The sequence below is a fragment of the Trematomus bernacchii genome, unplaced genomic scaffold (assembly GCF_902827165.1).
Source record: "Trematomus bernacchii unplaced genomic scaffold, fTreBer1.1, whole genome shotgun sequence".
NCBI lineage: Eukaryota > Metazoa > Chordata > Actinopteri > Perciformes > Nototheniidae > Trematomus > Trematomus bernacchii.
In genome coordinates, this window is record NW_022987746.1 from 518,660 (window position 1) to 538,486 (window position 19,827).

Consider the following 19,827-nt stretch of genomic DNA (forward strand, 5'->3'; position numbering starts at 1 on the left):
GTTGAGAGCTGTTTCCATCAATTCATGTTGTGCTCAAAGTGCTCCAGATTGATGCATTTCACTTCGATTGAAGCACTTTTTTCTGGTTCCTTTTTTTGACGCCATCAAATTTGCAACATGAGTTTTCTGAGACCTCTACGTCATCAAAAGGACCAGTACTTTCCTGGACTGTATGCAGTCTGACGCAGGTCTTCTGCCCTCTGGTGGATCATCGGTGCACTGCAGGCAGTAGAGAGCAAGTCATTATCAGTATGCCAACAAAGACAATAAATACCAATTGATTTGACTAAATGTATTCTTGTAACAAAAAAGAGAAGACAACAGTGCAACATGAGAAAAGAAGAAACCAAGACATTCTGTATCAAAAATGTGACCTCTATAATATTTATAATAATAATGCAAGATGCAGCCCAACGTGCTTTACAGAGCATACAAATAACAATGAGTAAAAATGAAGAGTGAGGAACATAATTAAAAGCAAGTTATACAAAATAAAACAGAAAGAGTTAGATCAAAGAACCACTCAAATGAAAAGCCAAATTAATAAAGACAGGTCTTTAATTTACTTAAAAGAGACCCCTCGGATAAAGCGAGTATTTGACGGCTGGCAGGTGAAGCTTGCTCTGAACGGTGATGCCGTATGAGCTTTTATTTTGAAATGTACCCCGGGAAAGCGTTCTTGGAGCTCCCGCCGCTTCACATATATTTTGTATACAAACAAGTTCACAACAGCGGTAGAAATATACAGTAATATAAACAATTAAATACAAAAATGTAGCTTCATATTTCAGATTAAATATTTGTTAAATACACAATTGTGTTTTTAATAGTGATATTATATTGCTTTAATTATTGATAAAAAAAGTAAAAAATGTGGTTTAGCGTGAGCCCATCTTTTTTTAATGATATGATATTTCCATAAAATTAAAATGAACTGTAAAAAAAAACTAAATCTGTGTCCATACTATCACCTCTGAGTTATGTAAACATTTCTCTATCCTGGAGTTTCACAAGTGTTGTACTGTTCACGCATGAACCTCGGAACATATCGTTCTTAGTTTTGAAATGCATGGTCACATTGTAATCCTAGTAGTAATCCCCAGTTTAAAAAAAGGCAGGTGGTGGAGGGGCTTTGTTAGTGAGGACCAGTATTTTGTAGTTGATGCAGTGGGAGACGGGAAGCCAGTGTAGTTCTTTGAGGTCCGGGGTGATGTGGTGTGTGTGAGGGCTGAAGCCAGTGTGAGGAGTTCAGTGAAATCAGAGAGGAAGGAGGGATGTGGTTTAGGTATATTGTTTTGTTGTGTAGTTACAATATACCAAATGTTATGAGGCATTTTTTGTAATTTGTAGGAGTCAAAGTGGAGGTAAATTCCACTTTGACTGGGCTAAGTATCGTTTTCTGCTTTCTTCTCCCTCTCCTCATTCAGATATGAGTGTACTCTCTTTTGAGGTGCTCTTATAGATCTCACACATATTCTCACCAGCTGTCTGCTCCCATTAGTCCCACTACACCCCATCCAGGCAGCTCCTCACTGAGTTAGTCTCTATGTCCGCCTCTCAACAATCCTTTGACTGATTTTCTCTTACTCAAAGCTTAAACAAAGAGAAACATTAGAAGCCACATTGATAGAAGAGAGCTGTAACAAGAATGTAATTGAGTTTTTAATTAATAATAAATAAATATTCATTTTAGTATTGTGGTTGTTCTATGAGCACATGCTCATTTAGGATCAGAGGAGTGAGGTTGTGGATGGCCTTAAAGGTGAGTAGCAGAATCTTATACTTTAAACAGTATTGGACAGGCAGCCAGTGAAGTTGCTGAAGAACAGGACTGATGTGGTTCATGGAGGGGGTTCTGGGGATGATGCGGGCGGCAGAGTTTTGGACCAGTTGAAGTTTGTGGATGGACTTGAGAGGGAGACCAAAGAGAAGAGAGTTGCAGTAGTCGATGCGTGAAGTGACCGGAGTGTGAACAAGAAGGGAGGTGCTGATAGGTGTAAGTGAATAGAGGATATTCAGTACTCACAGTTCTTCTGGATCTCGGCTCTGGTCGTCTCATCATCTCTGATCCTGTAGGGATGAACACAATCCAACAGTTTTAGATCCAGTTTAAAATAATTGTTTGTTCTATGAGTTAGTCAGCTTCAGAGTCCTGACTGATCTAAAACACTAAGGTCTCATTCACACCTTAGTCCGCTTCTATGGTTCGCACCAGACGACAGTTTGTTTCATTGTTTCATTTTTCAGGAGGTTCAGTTTGCATTCACACGGGAAAACTCAAACGGACTATAAACTTTAAACACAAGTCATGTGCACGGAAATACTGTTCAACCATTGGTCAGACATTAAGGGGGTGAAAATGCAAATCCCGATAATTTCAACCGGAGCCTCCACCATGGAGCATCGGCAGGTTCTTTTCATGCTGCTGTTAATCTGGAGATCATATCAACAGACTCTAGTGGCCCGCATATGATTATATAATCAGACGACGTGCGTTAAAAAACATTATAACACATATAATGAGAGACGTCCTGCAGTCAGGAGGAGGTTTCACAGACGACAGGTGGCTCTTACTTTTATGTGTAGTTGACGGAGCATTTTTACTTCACACGACACTGTTCAACTCTTCATTCTGCTTCACTCTTTCGCTAAAGATTTTGAAGACATCCGCGTTCTTGTGACTCGTAAATACTACGCTTCCTATGTTTTGGTGCGGACTGCGTTCACACCAGCGATGAACCGCTCCAGAGTTCACTTGCAAGCGGTCCGAGTTCACCTCTTTGAGGCGGACCAGAGTCCGGTTGTTTAGTTCACTTCAGAGGTCTCGGGCTGCGTTCACACCGACCCAAACGAACCGCACCAAGCGGCTAAACACACCAGGGTTCGATTCAACCGGACTATACAAGGCTGGTGTGAATGCGACCTAAGACTGACCCCCTCAGCTTTCAGCTGCATCACAGGAAATAACTGCTCATTAATCTAGAAACTAAAAACATGACAGGAAAACAAAACAGACTACCTTTTTCACTCTTCTGTAAATCTTGTATTTCTGTTAAAAATCTGCTTACTTATGTGGCTTTGCATTGTCAGCTTACAATATATTGTATATAGCTTATATATATATTACAATATATTGTTATATATAATATAACTCTGTGCCGGTGACGATGGCCGCATCGTCTTTGTGCTCCTCTCCAACTTTGCCCATTTTCGTATTTTGCACATATTTCTTTTACTTTTGCCGTTTTACTTTTAACATGGTTCGCAACATGCTAGCCGACCGCACCTACTCTGCCATACAATATAGCAGAGAGGAACTTTTCCAATTGCGAAACTTCGTGGACAATATTAACCCTCCGACAAACAATGGAGATTCACCATGGCTACCTGTTGCTGTTCTACCTGAGAGACGCAAGAAGAAGACAAAGCGGGGATGCCGGGCCGGGTTGCTGGTCAAACTGAGAAAACGTGAGAATCGGCCCCCTCTTCCGAGTATTCTTCTGGCTAATGTTCAATCCATTGAAAATAAGCTAGATGAACTCAGAAGCCGGATTGCTTTTCAACGGGACATTAAGAACTGTAACGTGTTAATTCTCACTGAGACTTGGCTCAACCCCGCTATCCCGGACTCCGCTATTGTCCCTGATGGATTCTCTATTTTTCGTCAGGACCGGACTGCAAACTCGGGGAAAAGTAAGGGAGGCGGTGTGTGTGTAATGACTAACAACAACTGGTGCTCAGATGTGAAGATTATTTCATCGGACTGTTCCGCACATCTAGAGCACCTCATGATCTCATGTCGGGCCTTCCATCTGCCGAGGGAATTCACATCTGTTGTGATAACAGCAGTGTATATCCCGCCGCAGCCACTCGCCGACAACAACACGGCACTCGATCAGCTGTTTGGGTTTATTGATAAAACCGAGACTTCACGGCCAGATGCGGCGTTCGTTGTGGCCGGAGATTTCAACACCGCTAACATGAAGAAGGTTTTGCCAAAATATTACCAACACATCAACTTCCCGACGCGCAGGAGAAACATACTGGACCATGTTTATTCCCCTTTCCGGAATGGATATAAGGCTCTCCCTCGCCCTCCCTTCGGCAAATCAGACCATATCTCACTACTGTTGTTGCCTGCTTACAAGCAGAAACTTAAAAGGGATAGACCGATAACAAGGACAGTACAGCGATGGAGCGAGGAGTCAGATTCAGCACTGCAGGATTGCTTTGCATCCACGGATTGGAGTGTGTTTGAGGACAATAACATCAACACACACACGGACACTGTCATCTGCTACATTGGGAAATGCATCGATGACGTGGTACCGAAGGTTTCTGTATGGACATTCCCAAATCAAAAGCCCTGGGTAAACGGTGAGGTGCGCGGCAAACTGAAAGCGCGCACTCTCGCGCACACAGCGGGAGATTTGGAGGAGTACAGGAAGTCTAGGTATGATCTCCGGAGAGCAATAAAAAATGCAAAGAGACAGTACAAAGAGAAGGTGGAATCTGACTTCAAAGGCTGTAACACTAGGAATATGTGGGCGGGACTAAGGACAATGACTGACTACAAAGGAGCAGCGGGGGGTGCTGCGGGAGTGTCTGCGTGCGCATCTCTCCCAGATGAGCTAAACAGTTTTTTTGCACGCTTTGAGAGCAGCCAGGCTGTGGAGGTACAGAGGGACCAGGAGCTACACTGCCCTTTTGTTTTAAATAGGGCAGATGTGTGTAAATCCTTTAAAAGGGTTAACCCACACAAGGCTCCTGGACCTGATGGCATCCCTGGCCGTGTTCTCAGGGTGTGTGCAGTTCAGCTGGCAGAGGTGTTCACAGACATCTTCAACAGGTCCCTGCTGCAGTCTGTAGTCCCCACATGTTTTAAACACTCCACCATCATTCCTGTCCCCAAAAAGACAACAATCACCTGCCCCAACGACTACCGCCCAGTAGCACTCACCTCCACCATCATGAAGTGCTTTGAGCGGTTAGTCAAATTATTCATCACCTCCTCCCTCCCTGAATCTCTGGACCCCCTGCAGTTTGCCTACAGAGCAAACAGGTCCACAGACGACGCCATAGCCCTCACCCTCCACACTGCCCTCTCACACCTGGACCCGAAGAACAGGAACACATATGTGAGAATGCTGTTCATTGACTACAGTTCAGCATTCAACACCATTGTGCCCTCCAAGCTGGCCATCAAGCTCAGAGACCTCGGGCTCAACAGCGCCCTCTGTGACTGGATCCTGAACTTCCTGACGGGCAGACCCCAGGCAGTGCGGGTGGGACATATCACATCCTCCACCCTGATTCTCAACACCGGTGCCCCTCAAGGCTGCGTGCTCAGCCCTCTCCTCTACTCCCTGTTCACCCACGACTGCGTGGCCACACACAGCTCCAACACCATCGTGAAGTTTGCTGATGACACGACCGTCATCGGCCAGATCACAGACGATGACGAGACGGCATACAGAGAGGAGGTCGAAAACCTGACATCTTGGTGCCAGGAGAACAACCTCCATCTCAACGTCAGCAAAACAAAGGAGCTGATTGTGGACTACAGGAAGCAGCAGGGAGAGGGACACGCCCCCATCGCCATCAATGGGACTACGGTGGAGAGAGTCAAAAGCTTCAGGTTCCTTGGGGTCCACATCACTGAGGACCTGACATGGTCTCTTCACACCACCACCATCACCAAGAAAGCTCGACAGCGGCTCTTCTTCCTCCGCAGGTTGAGGAGGTTCAAAATGGATTCCAGGATACTCTGCAACTTCTACAGGTGCACGATAGAGAGCATCCTCACTGGCAGCATGACGGCTTGGTATGGCAGCTGCACCGACCTCGATCGTAAGGCTTTACAGAGGGTGGTGAAAACTGCACAGCACATCACCAGGACGGAGCTGCCATCCATGGAGGACCTTTACTCCCAGCGGCTCAGGAAGAAATCACTACGGATTATCAAAGACCCCCATCACCCCAGCCACAAACTGTTCTTTCTGTTGCCGTCTGGCAGACGTTACCGCAGCATCCTGGCAAGGACAAGAAGATTCGGAGACAGTTTCTTCCCGCGGGCAGTGAGACTGTTAAACAATTGAACTGTTGAAACAACATCAAACATTCAACTGCTAATCAGTAGTATGTATCTAATACCTAATATATATATATCATTCCAATAACTTGTATATAGACTCATACTGCACTATTCCACATCATAACTTTATTTCATTTTTATAACTATTATTATTTTTGTATTGCTCATGCTCTTATTGTTATTATGTTATGTTATTATGTTGCATTGTTGGAGAAGCCTGTGACATAAGATTTTCAACTGCATAATTACTCTGTAGCTATGTCAGATTGACAATAAAGAACCTTGAACCTTGAACCTTTGTGGGATAACGAAAGATAAATAAGATGAGAAAATGAGAAACTGCAGTCAGTGGTAACATGACTGATCTGTTGTGATTCCCCAGTGAGAGAAACACCTGTGTTTAATACAATACTGCTGAACCAGCAGAGACCCCTTACTGACCTGAGGGTCTCCAGTCTGCAGTCTGGACTCTCCAGAAGATCTCTAGGCAGCTTCACTCCTGAATCCTGCAGCTCGTTGTTTCTCAGGTCCAGAAATCTCAGATGGGAGGGGTTGGACTTCAGAGCTGAGATCAGGGCAGCACAGCTGATCTCTGTCAAGCTGCAGCCAATCAGTCTGAATAAAGAAAACATGATGAGGATAAAAATACATTTATAATCCAATCAGATGTTCAGGTTTAATAAGTGTAGCTCAAAATTACTGCGTTCTAATCCATGAGCTTTTCCCTGAATTACAGTGACTGTCATTCTGTTATTGTGGATCATCATAATATCAGCCTTTCATTACATCATCTCTAAAAACATTTAAAGGAACGGTCACCAAAGATGTATTTGTTCTGCTGAAAGTGTTTGGACTTCAGAGCTGAGACCAGAGCAGCACAGCTGATCTCTGACAAACTGAAGGACCTCAGTCTGAGTAAGGATTCATCATGTAACTTTACAAAATCATTATCCTGTTTGAAATATTTAAGGTTTAATTTACTGTTCAGAACTGACGAAAGTTTAGATGTCAACAATGATGTAGAAACAGATCCTTCATAATCCAAGCTCAAACTCTGCAGCGGTTTGTCTCTATCATCAGATCTTTAACAACCTCATTCATCTCCCTCACAGAAGCTGTAGTTCTAAACAAATATATATGTATTCTAGGGGTGTAACGGTTCACAAACATTTCAGTTCGGTACGTACCTCGGTTTTTAGGTCACGGTTCGGTACATTTTCGGTACAGCAGAAAAAATTATCACAAAACATTAAATAATTTTTTGGTGAACTGTGAATAATGTATTCACTCAAATAAATACAAAATATAACATAAACATTCATCTGTATTTGAACTGTACTGTACTAGTACCAAAGCAGCCAGCTTGACATTAGGCTTGTCATTGTATTTTCATGTTTTTTGAAAGAAAAATGAACTTGTCCACATTGCTTGCCGAAAGGGCAGATCTGCTGGCACTAACAATGTCTCCTGCTGTGGAGAACACAGCTAGGGACAGAGGTAGCAGATACAGCCAGGTAGCGCTTTGCTAACATGGCAACATAAGGATATTTGGCGTTTGTAATAGCTTTGGCTCGGTCTGAACTTGTTGCGAGTGGTGGAGGCTTAAATGCTAGTGGGAGTTGAGTTTGCACTTCAGTCTTTTTTCTTTTGGTACCGGTGATATTCACGTTCGGGTGATGCCTTTTCAAATGAGTGTGCAAGTTTGATGTATAGCCAGCCGCGTAACCAATGTTAGTTGAACAATGCCGACAAACAGCTTTGGTTCGGTCCACCTGTCTTTGTCCGTCATCCTTGTACGTAACTGCGAAACCAAAATGTTCCCAAACCGGAGACTTCATGATGCTGGAGGATTATCAAGCTCAACTTTATCTGCGGTCGCCATTTCGACAGTTCCTCAAATGACTGACTACATTTGAACGCATCCCTGTGACCAGCTCTCATAGTATGCCTCTCGTCCAATGAAATGACTTGGTCGCTCTATGACGCGTTGAACCCAATGTGAGCAAATTACACTGAACGCTGCGACGCAGCACCTGAGATTACTTCCAAAAAGTTGTTCACGTTCTCAATTTTTTACGTTTAACGTTATATTCGTTCGGTTCACACACGTGTACCGAACCGAAGGGCCCATACCGAATAATTTCGGTACGAATACGTATACCGTTACACCCCTAATGTATACAAAAACTACAGTGAGTGAACTGACTTGAGAGCCTCCAGTCTGCAGTTTGGACTCTTTAGTCCAGAACACAGCAGCTTCACATCTGAATCCTGCACATCGTTGTCACTCAGGTCCAGATCTCTCAGATGGGAGGGCTCAGACTTCAGAGCTGAGGCCACGACTTCCCAGTGAGTCTTTGAGAGTCCACAGCCAGAAAGTCTGTCAGGACACATATATTACAAAAATAGTTATTATAAAAAAACAAACATGATGTAATGTTCCTGTGGAGGAGCAGCTGTATATGTTATTATACATTAGATATATATATATATGCATTGTCAGCCCCCCATTGCTGTTTTCCAGTTATATTTGGAATGACAGTAGTTCCTATATTTTGATGTGGATTAGTATTGCCATAAGGAATATTCTCTGCATGGGTAGTGGATTGCATCTTGAGAACACAATGTAGGACAATCCGTACTAATATTGTAGTGGCGTTTTAGTCCAGTTCTAAAATAAAAAGCCACTGTCCTTCGTCTGGGTTGTGGGTTCTGACTCGCCTCAATTTCTTTCCAAACAAAGGCTGTGATAGTTGTTGCGCTGCATCACATAATATTTATATTGCGATCCAGACATACCAACATAAACTTCCTACATTCAAAAGGAGTGTTTGGTGTAATCCAATACAACAAAAAGATGTGTTCCACTGACCAGCAATATATAGACATGCATGTCATATCCTCCATCATGGCGTATATTTATTGACAGCAAAGTGAGACTTAAATTAACTTATTAATTGACTAAATAAAAACAATTTTAAACAAAGATTATTCACAAAAGATAATAGTTAAGTAAATGTAATCTAATGCATTTAACAAATATTCAAACAATACTAATCTTAATAAAGTAAAAGTTGTCTCTGCTGGCTACCCTTTACTGTCAGTGGTGTTGCCAAACAGAACTGAAATGAAACACATGCCATGTTAGAGATGTTCATAATTAAATGTAAAAAATAATTAATATTTGGATATGCATGACTGATGAGGGCATCCAATAAAACACAATTATTAAACCAATTAGGTTATAATATTTGTAACATTATATCTATATATATATATATTACATAATAGAGATGTTATCAGTGTATTAGCATTACAATATTATCCAATCAGTGTTATTTGTGGGAAAAGATATAGATCCTATTTTAAACTCTTAAGCATAGAGTTGAAATATAAATCAGGTATTACCTGTGTGTCTGATTAAATGATGAAGAAACTGCAACAATTTAATATAAACTTAAATAATAATTGTATGAATTGAATTCCCTGATATCTATAAAAATCTCTCTTATCATTTAATTTTGCTCTGAGTATTTAAAACAGCAAAATGTTTATAGGTATAAACTTCTGATCTGCACTTATTAATAAAGTTAATCACATCTGGACTTACACAGCCTTCCTGCAGTTCCTCACAGCTGGAATCAGTCTTCGTCGTCCCTCAGCTGATGTTTTGTACTGACTCAGGTCAAACTCATCCAGAACCTCCTCTGAGATCTGCAGCATGTAGGCCAGAGCAGAGCAGTGGATCTCAGAGAGTCTCTCTGATCTGTTCTCTGACTTCAGGAACTCTGTGATCTCCTGATGTACTGAGTGGTCCTTTATCTCTGTCAGACAGTGGAAGATGTTGATGCTCCTGTCAGGAGAGATTTCATCACTGTTCATCTTCTTCAGGTTGCTGATGGCTCTCTGGATGGTTTCTGGTCTGTTGTCTGTGCGACCCAGCAGGCCTCCTAACAGTCTCTGGTTGGACTCCAGAGAGAGGCCGTGGAGAAAGCGGACAAACAGGTCCATGTGGCCATTTTTACTTTGGAGGGATTTCTCCACGGCTCTCTTCAGGAAGACATCCAGGGATGGGTACTCCTGATCTCTGCTATCATCACTGATATCACTGTTGTCTTCGTCCCAGTCTCTCTTCAGGAAGTCCTGCAGTACCGCTGTGTTCCTGTTGGTGTAACAGTGCAACATGTAGACTGCAGCCAGAAACTCCTGAATGCTCAGATGAACAAAGCAGTAGACTGTTTCCTTGAAGATCACTCTCTCTCTTTTGAAGATCTCAGTACAAACTCCTGAGTGCACCAAGGCCTCTGTGACATCAAGACCACAGCGCTCCAGGTCTTCTTGGTAGAACATGATGTCTCCTTTCTCCAGATGTTCAAACGCCAGCCTCCCCAGCTTCAGAAGAACCTTCCTGTCAGCCTCCGTCAGCTGCTGTGGACTCGTCTCATGTCCCTCTTCATACTTCTGCTTCTTCCTCTTGGTCTGGACCAGCAGGAAGTGTGAGTACATGTCAGTGAGGGTCTGGGGCAGCTCTCCTCTCTGGTCTGTAGTCAACATGTGGTCCAGAACTGCAGCAGTGATCCAGCAGAAGACTGGGATCATACACATGATGTGGAGGCTCCTGGAGCTCTTGATGTGAGAGATGATTCTGCTGGACAGGTCTTCATCACTCGATCTCCTCCTGAAGTACTCCTCCTTCTGGGCGTCAGTGAAGCCTCGTACTTCTGTTACCCTGTCCACACACTCAGGAGGGATCTGATTGGCCGCTGCAGGTCTGGAAGTTATCCAGACGAGAGCCGAGGGAAGCAGCTTCCCCATGATGAGGTTTGTCAGCAGCACGTTGACTGAGGACTGCTGTGAGACATCAGACACAACCTCATTGTTTCTGAAGTCCAGAGAAAGTCTGCTTTCATCCAGGCCGTCAAAGATGAGCAGCACTTTGCAGACAGCCAGCTGCTCTGCTGTGACCTTCTGTAAGGTTGGATGGAAAACATGGAGCAGCCTGAGAAGACTGTACTGCTCACCTTTGATCAGGTTCAGCTCCCTGAAGGAGAGCGGGATCACCAGACTGACATCTTGGTTTTCCAAACCCTCGGCCCAGTCCAGAGTGAACTTCTGCACTGAGAAGGTTTTTCCAACTCCAGCGACTCCGTTGGTCAGGACCGCTCTGATGAGAGTCTGTTGGTCAGGTAAGGCTTTAAAGATGTCCTGGCACTTGATTGGAGTGTCATGGAGGGTCTTCTTCTTGGAAGCTGTCTCCAGCTGCCTCACCTCATGTTGGGTATTAACCTCTTCACTCTGGCCTTGTGTGATGTAGAGCTCAGTGAAGATCCTGTTGAGGAGGGTTTCACTTTGATCAGTTCCTTCAGTCACATGTTCACATCCTTCAGTCACACGTTCACATCTCCTCCTCAGACTGATCTTATGTTCATCTAAAACCTCCTGCAGACCACTATCTGCTGAAAGAGAAAGAAACATGTGAGTTAAAAACAACAACAACAAAAAAAAACATGAAGAATCCTGATTCTGACATGAAGACCCCAGCAGACAGATGTTCAGACTTACTCTGTACAGTGCTGGTCTGACTGTCTCTCTGCAGTCCAGCTTTTCTTCTGGATTTCTTCTTCTTTCGTCTGTTGAGATGAACACATCCTTTATAGCGCATGGTAGATAATTGGTTTCTTATTAGTTAAGAAACCAAACATAATTTCAAAGTTGGACACAGCAAGTTCACCGTATTTAGCAAGTCACATGTCAAAAAGGATATCAAAATAACTACATAATGTTACTGATCTGTAAGAAGCCTGAATTAATTATTTGTCAGGTCTGTCTGCAACGCAACAAATAAAACACTTTTGAAATGCTTGTTTTCTGAATGGAGATTGGTTTGACTAAAGTTGGCTAAGCTAACATCGTAGCTGCTACTCAACTTAATCTAGTCATAAATACAACAGCTACTATATTGTGTGTATCTGACTCTGGTTTACACATACATTTATAAGATGAAAAGAAAAGGAACCCTTTATCGTCCCACAGAGGGGACATTTACATACTGCATAGGAGCGGTGGGCTGCCATATGTACGCTGCCCGGGGGGAACGGTGCCTTGCTCAGGGACACCTCGGTAGCGGTTGATCTTTCGGGGACTCGAACCAGTGACCTTCCAATTCCCAAGCCAAGTCCCTACATACTTCGCTACCACCGCCATTTTTTATTTGAATATGAGGAACTGTAGAGCTCGGGGTGCTGATGTGTTTCCCTTTACTGATTCATCTTCAGCACTTCAGTCACGACAGTAGCAGAATCTCAACACTGACAGGCTTTCGCAACAGAGCGTCACAAAAATATCTCGACCAAATGTTCAAGTTGCGGCTATACGTTTCATGTCTTTGCCTCCTTCTAGGCTATTTGTGTCTTTGCATTTACTTTGTATCTTATCCCACCATGCGGAAAATTAGCTTTGTGTCCAGTCTAAACCCTGGGAGCAGATACCGGCAGGGAGACATCAGTGAGGAGCATGTAGCTGTGAGGAAAGAGTTTGGGTGGCAGCCCAGAGCCGGGTGTACAAGAAACCTGTTTATGTGTGTGTGTGTGTGTGTGTGTGTGTGTGTGTGTGTGTGTGTGTGTGTGAATCTCTGTCTCTCTCTGTGTCAATGTGTGTCTTGCTCTCTCTCAACAGCACTTGCTAGTGTTCAACACAACCTCCTGCTCACCAAGTTATTACTCTTATTATTAGGGATGCTCCGATCGATCGGACGCCGATCGTTATCGGCCGATATTCACCCTCGGCCGATCGATCCTCTCTATAAAAGGCCGATCAGGAGAGCCGTTCACATGACGTAAAATACATGACACTTTTCTCTGTGCGCGGCAAAACAAGCTCGCCAAAATGGCTTCACCAGTCTGGCAGTATTTTAAGGTGTCCGAAAAAGACAATAAAATAGCGGTATGCAACGTGTGTGAAGCAGAAATCCTGCAGCTCCGCCCGCTGTGACGGACCGGTGAGCGGAGCAGAACACACACTAAGAATTAGACCTAACACACTTAGCTATTTTATCTACCTCTGGAACAAGTGTGGAGTCTATTTTTATATAACATTAGAAAGACTGGGAGGAGGAGTGGACGTCGAGGAAGATGGCTGCTTAAGTTCGTGGCTCCGGCGCCATCACCATTTATTTTTGCTTAAAGTGTGTGTACATCAGTGACGCTTGGTGCCGAGACACTGTTGTTGTTAGCAAACACTGCTCGCCACTGGTGGAATTTATGGTTCTAAAATGCCGTCCTTTTTACCTGCCGAGGGAGTTTACAGCGATTCTTGTGGTGGCTGTTTACCTCCCGCCTAACCCCAGTAGCGAGGGTAAAGAGGAGGCACTCGGTGAACTGTACCGAGCCATCAGTGAGCAACAGACAGCACACCCAGACGGCCTACTCATCGTAGCTGGAGACTTCAACCACGCTAACTTAAAAACTGTGCTGCCTAAAATATATCAGCATGTTGTTTTTCCAACCAGGGGGAAAAACACATTAGACCAGAGGCCTGTACTACGAAGCAGGATTTTCTCTTAGCCGGCTAACTTCAGGGAAATCTCAGGCTTTCCGGTCCTACGACGCTGGTTCTCTTTTTAGCGGGCTAGATTTCCATGGTAACTTATGCTGAGCGGCAAACCTGCTCCGGAGCAGGTTAGGTGGCAGGCTAAGAGATCAACTCAGTGAAAGCACTGCCTGCTGACCAATCAGAGCTCCGTGTGCGGAGTTTAAAGCGATCAATTCATATTACAGGATAGAGGAAATACAGAAAAACTGCCGTTGCAGGAAAGACGGCCGGCAAAAATCAACTGACTGTATGAACGTGAAAATGAATAGAATATCCCCTCCCATCTTCAGAGCAATCTGACTATTATAATATTAGCGTTAAGAAAGCTTACTTAAATATCTGCCACGACATAAGTAACCGGATCAGAGTAACATTAAGTACAGTCCGCGGCACTGTGAGTGCAGACGTCGATGTGTCCCATTATCATTCATATCATATCACATCATAATGTACCATATATTTCCTTATTTGAGTCAGCTTCTTGAGCCGTATCTGGCCGTGCAACACTCACAGTGTCACATACTGTATGCAGAAGTATTCTTTTAAGCAACACATTTAGTTGACGAAACACTCGAGTCAAATTCTCCTAATTAAAGTCAGATCGTGTCTTGGACGGGGCAGTGATATCATAAACCTGTTAATGTACGCATTCAAACGCTTTTTCTTTTACCAGCTGTATTCACCTTGCAGGTGCAGCTATGTGGCTTTGATCCTGGATAAAGTGTTTAAGTCATGGATGTTTAAAGTTTAACTTCTTCATATTTGACTAATATTAAAGTTCACTTTTCATTCAGGAAGTATGACGCTGCGCTGTCAGTACGCTTGTCCGTGTTTGAGATTGGTCGAATGCTCCAAATACCACCCCTTTCATGTGAACGCGCACCTAACTAGATAGGACACGGCTGGCTTGAGCGATCCACTTGATAACCAGCGTCGTAGTACAGCTTAGCCAGAGCGCGTATGTTTTGGATTGGGCCAACCGGCTAACTCAAACATATCCAGGTTAGGTTGAACCAGCTTCGTAGTACAGGCCTCTGGTCTACACCAACATCAAGGGAGCATACAAGGCATCCCCCCTCCCCCACATCGGCCTCTCTGGCCACCTCACTGTTCTGCTGGAACCGGCCTACAGACCCAGGGTAAAAGCCACAAAACCGGTTTCAACAGGTTCGGGTGTGGTCAGAGGTCAGCACAGCTGCACTCAGAGACTGCTTTGACACTACAGACTGGGACATGTTCAAGCAGGCAGCCACATACAACCATCACACCGACATACAAGAATACACAGAGACAGTCACGGGCTAAATCACCAAGTGCATTGACGATGTGACACAAAACAGAGCCATCACCATCCGGGCTAACCAGAAGCCATGGCTGACAGGGGAGGTCCACACGCTGCTGAAGGCCCGCAACATCGCCTTCAGAGCTGGAGATCCAGCTGGGCTGAAAGCAGCCAGGGCTGACCTGTCCCGTGGCATCAGGAAAGCAAAACAAGAATACACCCGAGAAATTACAGGACATTTCACGGATAGCAGGGACTCACAGAGCCTGTGGCAGGGCATAAGGACCCTAACGGACTACAAACTACCGCCACAGACCTGTGACAGTAATACCTCCCTGCTCAACAACCTCAACGGCTTCTTTGCACGTTTTGAAGCACAGAACAACACACCTGCGCAGAAAACCACCCCCCCCTCCGACGACCAGGCTTTGCGTCTTTCACCAGCCAGTGTGAGGAGCACACTGCTGAGGATTAACCCCTGCAAGGCTGCAGGACCTGACAACATTCCTGGTCGTGTGTTGAAGGACTGCGCGGAAGAGCTCACAGATGTCCTCACAGACATTTTTAACATCTCCCTGAGCCAGGCTGTTGTTCCCTCGTGCTTCAAGGAAACCACCATCATTCCAGTGCCAAAGAAGTCATCTCCATCCGGCTTCAACGACTACCGCCCCGTCGCGCTAACTTCCACCATCATGAAGTGCTTCGAAAGGCTGGTCATGAAGCACATCAAATCCACCCTCCCCCCATCGCTGGACCCGTTTCAGTTTGCCTACCGAACTAAACGGTCCACAGAAGATGCAATCTCCTCCGCTCTCCACCCAGCCCTCACACACTTGGACACTAATGGCGCGTTTCCACTACAGCGCGGAGCACGGTTTAAGAGGGCTGTGACGTCAGCGGCCCGTCTTTGGTTGCGTTTCCACTTGGCCTAGTACCGGCCGGCGGGTCCTAATTCACAGTTTTTCTGGCCTCATAAAATCGTGGGTCTAGGGCCAGAGACAACGAGGCTGAGTCGGGCTGAGTATGCTAAACTAGAGAGAGCATCGCTGGCAAGGGGGCTACAACTACAACAAGATGGACATATTTGACCATGATTTAATTGTAATACACGTTTCAAAATGATGCCGAAGTAACAACATACTGATACCGGTTAGTAAAAACCATGAATTAATGCTTTGTCAAGTCTGCAGACAGACGGCAGGTGAAAAACCTTTTAAAATGCGTGTGTTCTAAATGGAGATTGGCTAAGCTAACGCAGTATATGCTCCGACCGTCCACACTCACAACAACGGCCTATACAGACATAAATAAAGCAGCGACTGTATTCGCCATGACACAGGCAGTCTGTGGTTTGTACTTGTTTCACTTTTGTCTAGTTTCTGAACATATATGAGGAGCTTTGAGCTCTGAGTGCTAACAGCTAACGGCTGTGTTGTTTTTCTGGGGCTCTCATTGAAGATGACGTCACGGCTCCGCCTACACTGCGTTACTATAGATACTACCCCAGTTCCTAAACTGTAATGGAAATGCGCCATGAAGTGAGCCAGTCCTAACGAGGCCTAGCCATACCGAGCGAGGCCGTGCGAGGCCATGTAGTGGAAACGCGCCATAACACTAAGGCTAAGACTAAGGACCCTTATGTCAGAATGCTATTCATAGACTTCAGCTCAGCATTCAACACCATCATCCCCCAGTTTGCAGACGACACTACTGTGGTGGGTCTCATCAGCAACAACGATGAGACTAACTACAGGAAGGAAGTGGACCAGCTGGCCCTGTGGTGCCAAAACAACAACCTCTTCCTCAACCTGGAGAAAACTAAGGAGATAGATGTTGACTTCAGGAGAACCCACCGTCGACCCCCACTCCCCCTGACCATCAACGGCGCTGCTGTGAAGCAGGTGACCAGCACCAAATTCCTTGGTGTGACCATCACTGAGGACCTCACCTGGAAAAACAACACCACCGCACTAGCGAAGAAAGCCCAGCAGCGCCTGTACTTCATCCGGAAGCTCAAGCGAGACGGAGCATCACCCCCCATCATGCTGTCCTTCTACCGAGGCGCCACCGAGAGCATCCTCAGCAGCTGTATCACGCTGTGGTTCGGAAGCTGCACCGCCGCCGACCGCAAGAGCCTGCAGCGCATAGTGAACTCTGCCCAGAGGATCATCGGTGCCTCAGTCCCCTCACTACAGGACATATACAACACCCGCCTCACCCGCAAAGCACTCAGCATTGTGGGTGACTCCACCCACCCCTCCAACAGCCTCTTCAGCCTCCTACCTTCAGGAAGAAGGTTCCTCAGCCTCAGCTCGCGCCCCTCCAGGCTGGGCAACAGCTTCCTCCACCAGGCGGTCAGGTTGATGAACTCTCTCCCCTCCCTCCATCTCTTCCGCCCTCTGACATCTCTCCCCTGAACTCTCCACCCTGCCACCGACCTTTCTCCCCTGCTCCAAATGGTCCTGGACTCAAACCCCCTAAACTCACTTTTCTGCCCATCTCGGCTGCTACTGCACTGAAACTGTACTTTGAACACTTAAATTATATTACTAACATTTTAAACTGTATACCCCGGTTATCTAGGCCCTTTGTTTTGTTTAATGCATACCATGTTTATCTAGGCCCTTTTTGTTTTTAGTTTGATGTATATATATGTCACACTGTAGGACTGCGGGAAACGATATTTCTGGATGTACAACATGTAGAATTATTGACAATAAAGCTGACTTTGACTGACTTTTGACTTTGAAATATCCCACTATCAGTGATACTTTTTATCTCAGTCACAAGTTATTAGTCCGAATAGTCATCTGTTACATTTAAACATGCCGAATACTAAAAAACATCAGAAAACCGTAGTTAATGCAACTCAACAACACCTGGTTCTCAAGGCTAATGCTAGCCCGAAGCCTGCGAATGTCTCACCGGACATTACGGTGTTGAACTCAGCTGCTACTGAGCCTACCAACACCGCGATTCTTGAGCTTCTTCAAAAGCTATCTGAGGACCAAACAAAGCACTTTACTGACCTTCGGAAAGAACTATCGGAAACGCGGAGAGCCGTTGTTGCTGTTGAGGAGAAGCTAGCCGACGTGCTTACCCGAATTACCAGTGCTGAGGCCCGGCTGGATATGCTGGAAGACACAGAAGACCAGCGCCGCAATTCTCCGCCAGCCCTAGCGTCGGAGGTAGAAACGCTGAATGCTAAACTGGTGGAATACGAGGATAGGGATAGGCGGGTGAATCTACGCATCTATGGATTCCCGGAGCATTCTGAGGAGAAAGATGCTTTATCCTTCCTGAAGACAACGCTACCGGACATCCTTCAGACGGATTTTCCTGGGGGCCTGGATTTGGAGCGTGCTCACAGGTCTCTAGCCCCAATCAGGCCCGGGGCTCCACCGAGACCTTTCGTGGTGCGTTTCCTGAGATTCCAGCAAAAGGAGCACATAAGAAACGTCGCGAGGGAAATCGGAGATGTCAGGTGGAAGTCCCATAAAATAAGCTTCTACCAGGATTTCTCAAAGGCAACGCAAGATCGGCGAAGCTCCTTTTTGGAATGTAAACGGCTACTTCACTCGGCTAAGATCCCGTTTGGCATCGGATACCCGGCTGTACTGTCCTTCACTGCACCCAGTGGGGCTAAGCACCGCTTTGACGACCCGAAGAAGGCTATGCAGTGCATCAGAACTTTATAAACTTATAAGTGTTATCATGGACAGCGGACTGTGTCTTAGTAAACTGATTATTTATTTCACATGTTCTTACGTTACTTGCCCACATTTTTATTTTTCTCTTGATTATTTGATGTTGTGATGGATCTTTTGCATGTGTTCTGATGACTCACTACGCTGACGCGTTGCTCAGCAGTTCGTTAGATCATGTCTAGCAATTAACAGATATCACCTGTTCTAATGGTTGGTGATGGTGCTGCCCCTCTTAGGCAGTTAGAGTTCCCAGATTTGAGTTATTTGTCCAGTTAGGGACTTATCAGGAATGTCGAGGAGGGACGTATCTCCTCACTTTTCTTGGGTTGTTTTTGAGTTTGTTTATGTTTTTTCTTTTTTGGGGAAGGTTTTTTTTGGGATCCAGATCACCATTTCTTGCTTGTTGAGGTGACTATACTTTATATTGTATTCTTACACTTCTCTACTTATGACTAATCTCAAATTTGATTTCCATTAATGCCAGGGGACTCAATATCCCACATAAAAGGACCACTATTTTAGGATTTTTGCACAAGAGAAATATTGACTTTGCCATGATACAGGAATCACATTTACTCCGCAAGGATGCGGCCCGCTTTGCAAATAGGCTCTATCACCCTATTGTCTTTTCGTCTGCTCCTACAAAGACCAAGGGTGTGATGATAGTTTGTAGGCGCAAGCTGAAATTTGATCTGATCGGCTCTTGGACGGACAAGGAGGGGCGACTGGCCATTGCCAAGATTTGTCTGGACGGGCAGAATATAGCATTGATTTCTGCCTATGCTCCCAACACTTTCGAGGCTGGCTTTTATGACCAATTAACCAAAACTCTACGGGATCTCACGGGCTTTCGTCTGGTTATGGGCGCAGATTTCAATGCAGTATGGGATAGCAACATGGATAGAACGGGTGGGGCTGAGAGTAGAGACCAACGTCTCGCTTCTGATGCGTTACGCCGGTGGGCGGCCCAAACAAATATGATAGACATCTGGCGTGTGATGAATCCCTCCATAAAAGATTACTCTTTTTTCTCAGGTAGACATGAATCCTTTTCTAGGATAGATTTTCTCTTTGCGTCCAAAGATCTATTTCATAATGTTCGAAAGGCTTTCTATATACCAGTTACATGGACTGATCACAAACCCATCTACTGT

At 45.1% G+C, this 19,827-nt stretch overlaps 1 protein-coding gene across 1 annotated transcript in view; it reads right to left on the reverse strand.

Moving 5' to 3' along the window:
• Positions 1-271: 271 nt before the first annotated feature.
• LOC117496458 (protein NLRC3-like) overlaps positions 272-19,827 on the reverse strand; it is a 29,315-nt gene continuing 9,759 nt past the window's right edge. The window contains exons 4-9 of the mRNA XM_034148134.1: positions 11,657-11,724; positions 9,705-11,550; positions 8,301-8,474; positions 6,536-6,709; positions 2,027-2,070; positions 272-1,908 (exon numbers count right to left, since the gene is read on the reverse strand). Coding sequence (XP_034004025.1) covers positions 1,778-1,908; positions 2,027-2,070; positions 6,536-6,709; positions 8,301-8,474; positions 9,705-11,550; positions 11,657-11,724 — 2,437 coding nt within the window. The 3' untranslated portion in view covers positions 272-1,777. The remainder of the gene's footprint in view (positions 1,909-2,026; positions 2,071-6,535; positions 6,710-8,300; positions 8,475-9,704; positions 11,551-11,656; positions 11,725-19,827) is intronic.